This window comes from Lentinus tigrinus, assembly GCF_003813185.1.
Source record: "Lentinus tigrinus ALCF2SS1-7 unplaced genomic scaffold L226scaffold_48, whole genome shotgun sequence".
Classification (NCBI taxonomy): domain Eukaryota; kingdom Fungi; phylum Basidiomycota; class Agaricomycetes; order Polyporales; family Polyporaceae; genus Lentinus; species Lentinus tigrinus.
This window is the reverse complement of record NW_027137957.1, coordinates 1-1,729: the sequence shown is the minus strand read 5'-3', so window position 1 is coordinate 1,729 and position 1,729 is coordinate 1. Positions and strand designations below refer to the sequence as shown.

The following is a 1,729-nucleotide window of genomic DNA, read 5'->3' as shown; positions in this document are numbered from 1 at the left end:
GTGTTGCCGCCTGGGCTGATTGATCAGTGGACGATGGAGCTTCACCGGTTCCTTGTGCCGCGGTCGCACATGATCCTGCCGTACCTGGGGAACACGACGGAGGAGAACCGGGTTGCGCTGTGGAAGTTGGTGGACGAGTCGAAGGTGCCGGTGATCCTGCTGGTTGCGCATGTTGCTGTGCAATCGGATGGGCGGCACGTCTTCGGGAACCACAAGCTGCTGGCGGCGAACGAGTTCGACGACCTGAGGGTGTTGAAGACCAGGAAGGCGACGGCGATGTTGCCGCACACGCTGTTCCGGCCTCAGACGAGGTACGCGGTGTGTATCATCGACGAGCTGCACGCGTTCCGGGGGCGGAGGATTGTGCGGCAGTACGTGTCTGCGTTGATCGCGAAATCGGCGTACACGATCGGGGTGACTGTGACGCCGATCATCACGACTCCCCAGGTGAGTGAATGATGTTGGATTGGGGGCAAGTGAGAGGACTAAGGATGTGTTTTCAGGACCTGACGTACCAGGCTCGATTGCTTCGGATCCCGCAGTTTGGGTCTGAGGCGATGGAGGCACTGCGGAAGGAGTTTGGGAGGGTGAAGGTGGCGAGCAACAAGGACCGGAAGGCGAGCAAGGCGCGGTTGCAAGTTGCGACGGCGGCGACGCATGGGTGGGGAATGAAGCACGTCAACGAGGACCCGGTGAAGGCGGCGATCGACAAGTGGGTGGGGCACCAACGGTCGCTGCTGGGTGCGCACATCCTGCGGAGGACGACGATGTCACTGGGACCCGACGGGCAGCCGATCTCGAACCTGAAGGCGTACCATCAAAAGTACATCGCATGCCAACTCCGGGAGGATGAGATGGCGGTGCAGAACGTCCTCGTCGAGAGGCTGCGGGAGGAAGGCATCGTGTCGATCGACAAGACACTGAATGTGAGTAAATTTGCTTGGGATGTGGTTTGGTGGAGAGGTGTGCGCCGTCGGCGCACGTTGTGTGTGGGGTGGGCGTTCTGCAGTGTGCGGGCATGTATCTGTGCGTCGTCAGCGCACGTTGCGTGGGGGGAGGTATCAGGCGTCTGTCTGTTTGGGCGGCGCGGTGGGCGGACGGTGCGTGATCGGCGGACACTGCCTGTGCTACTGCGGCGGATGTTGTGCAGGGTGCTGCGGCGGCAGGACAGGCAATGTGCGCTGATGACGCAGGGATTGGCAAGTAAAGTGTGGTTGAGGAAGGGAGGCGGAGATGAGCGATGGGGGCAGTGTGCGCCGATGACGCAGGTTTCTGTGGGTGGACCACAGCGAGGGGGGATGCGGGTGCTGCGGTGACCGCAGGGCGGTGTGCGCCGACAACGCACGGATTGGAGGGGTGCCTTGATATGGGAGAAAGATAAAATTGCTAAACACACACACAGGCGTTCTACCTGAAGGTGCGGCGTGCGCTGCTGCACAAGTGCCTCGGTGAAGTTGCAGGGCACACGTTCGCGGAGGATTGCCGGGCTCGTCCATACGCAGAGAACCCGTCGACGAAGATCTCGATGGCAGTCGAGATCGTCAAGTACCACGTGAACAAGACGTCTGCGCCTGCGCTGGAGCCGCTTCCTGAGGGTGGGTTTGCGGTGCCGACGGAAGTGCCCGAGGGGTGGCTTCAACCGGAAAATGCGGGTCCGGACAAGATGTTCGTGTATCTTGCGTGGCCGCAAGAGAACTGGATCGTGCAGAGCGCGCTGGACGAGGCCGGG

General features: G+C 61.5%; 1 protein-coding gene across 1 annotated transcript; it reads left to right on the top strand.

Annotated features, from left to right (window-relative positions):
• Positions 1-33: 33 nt before the first annotated feature.
• L226DRAFT_526634 (uncharacterized protein) lies at positions 34-1,665 on the top strand (the record flags this gene model as incomplete). Its single annotated transcript, XM_067679066.1, has 5 exons — positions 34-447; positions 504-926; positions 1,039-1,100; positions 1,151-1,274; positions 1,403-1,665. Coding segments are annotated over 5 exons (1,286 nt in total), but the record flags the coding sequence as incomplete, so codon positions are not given.
• Positions 1,666-1,729: the final 64 nt, after the last annotated feature.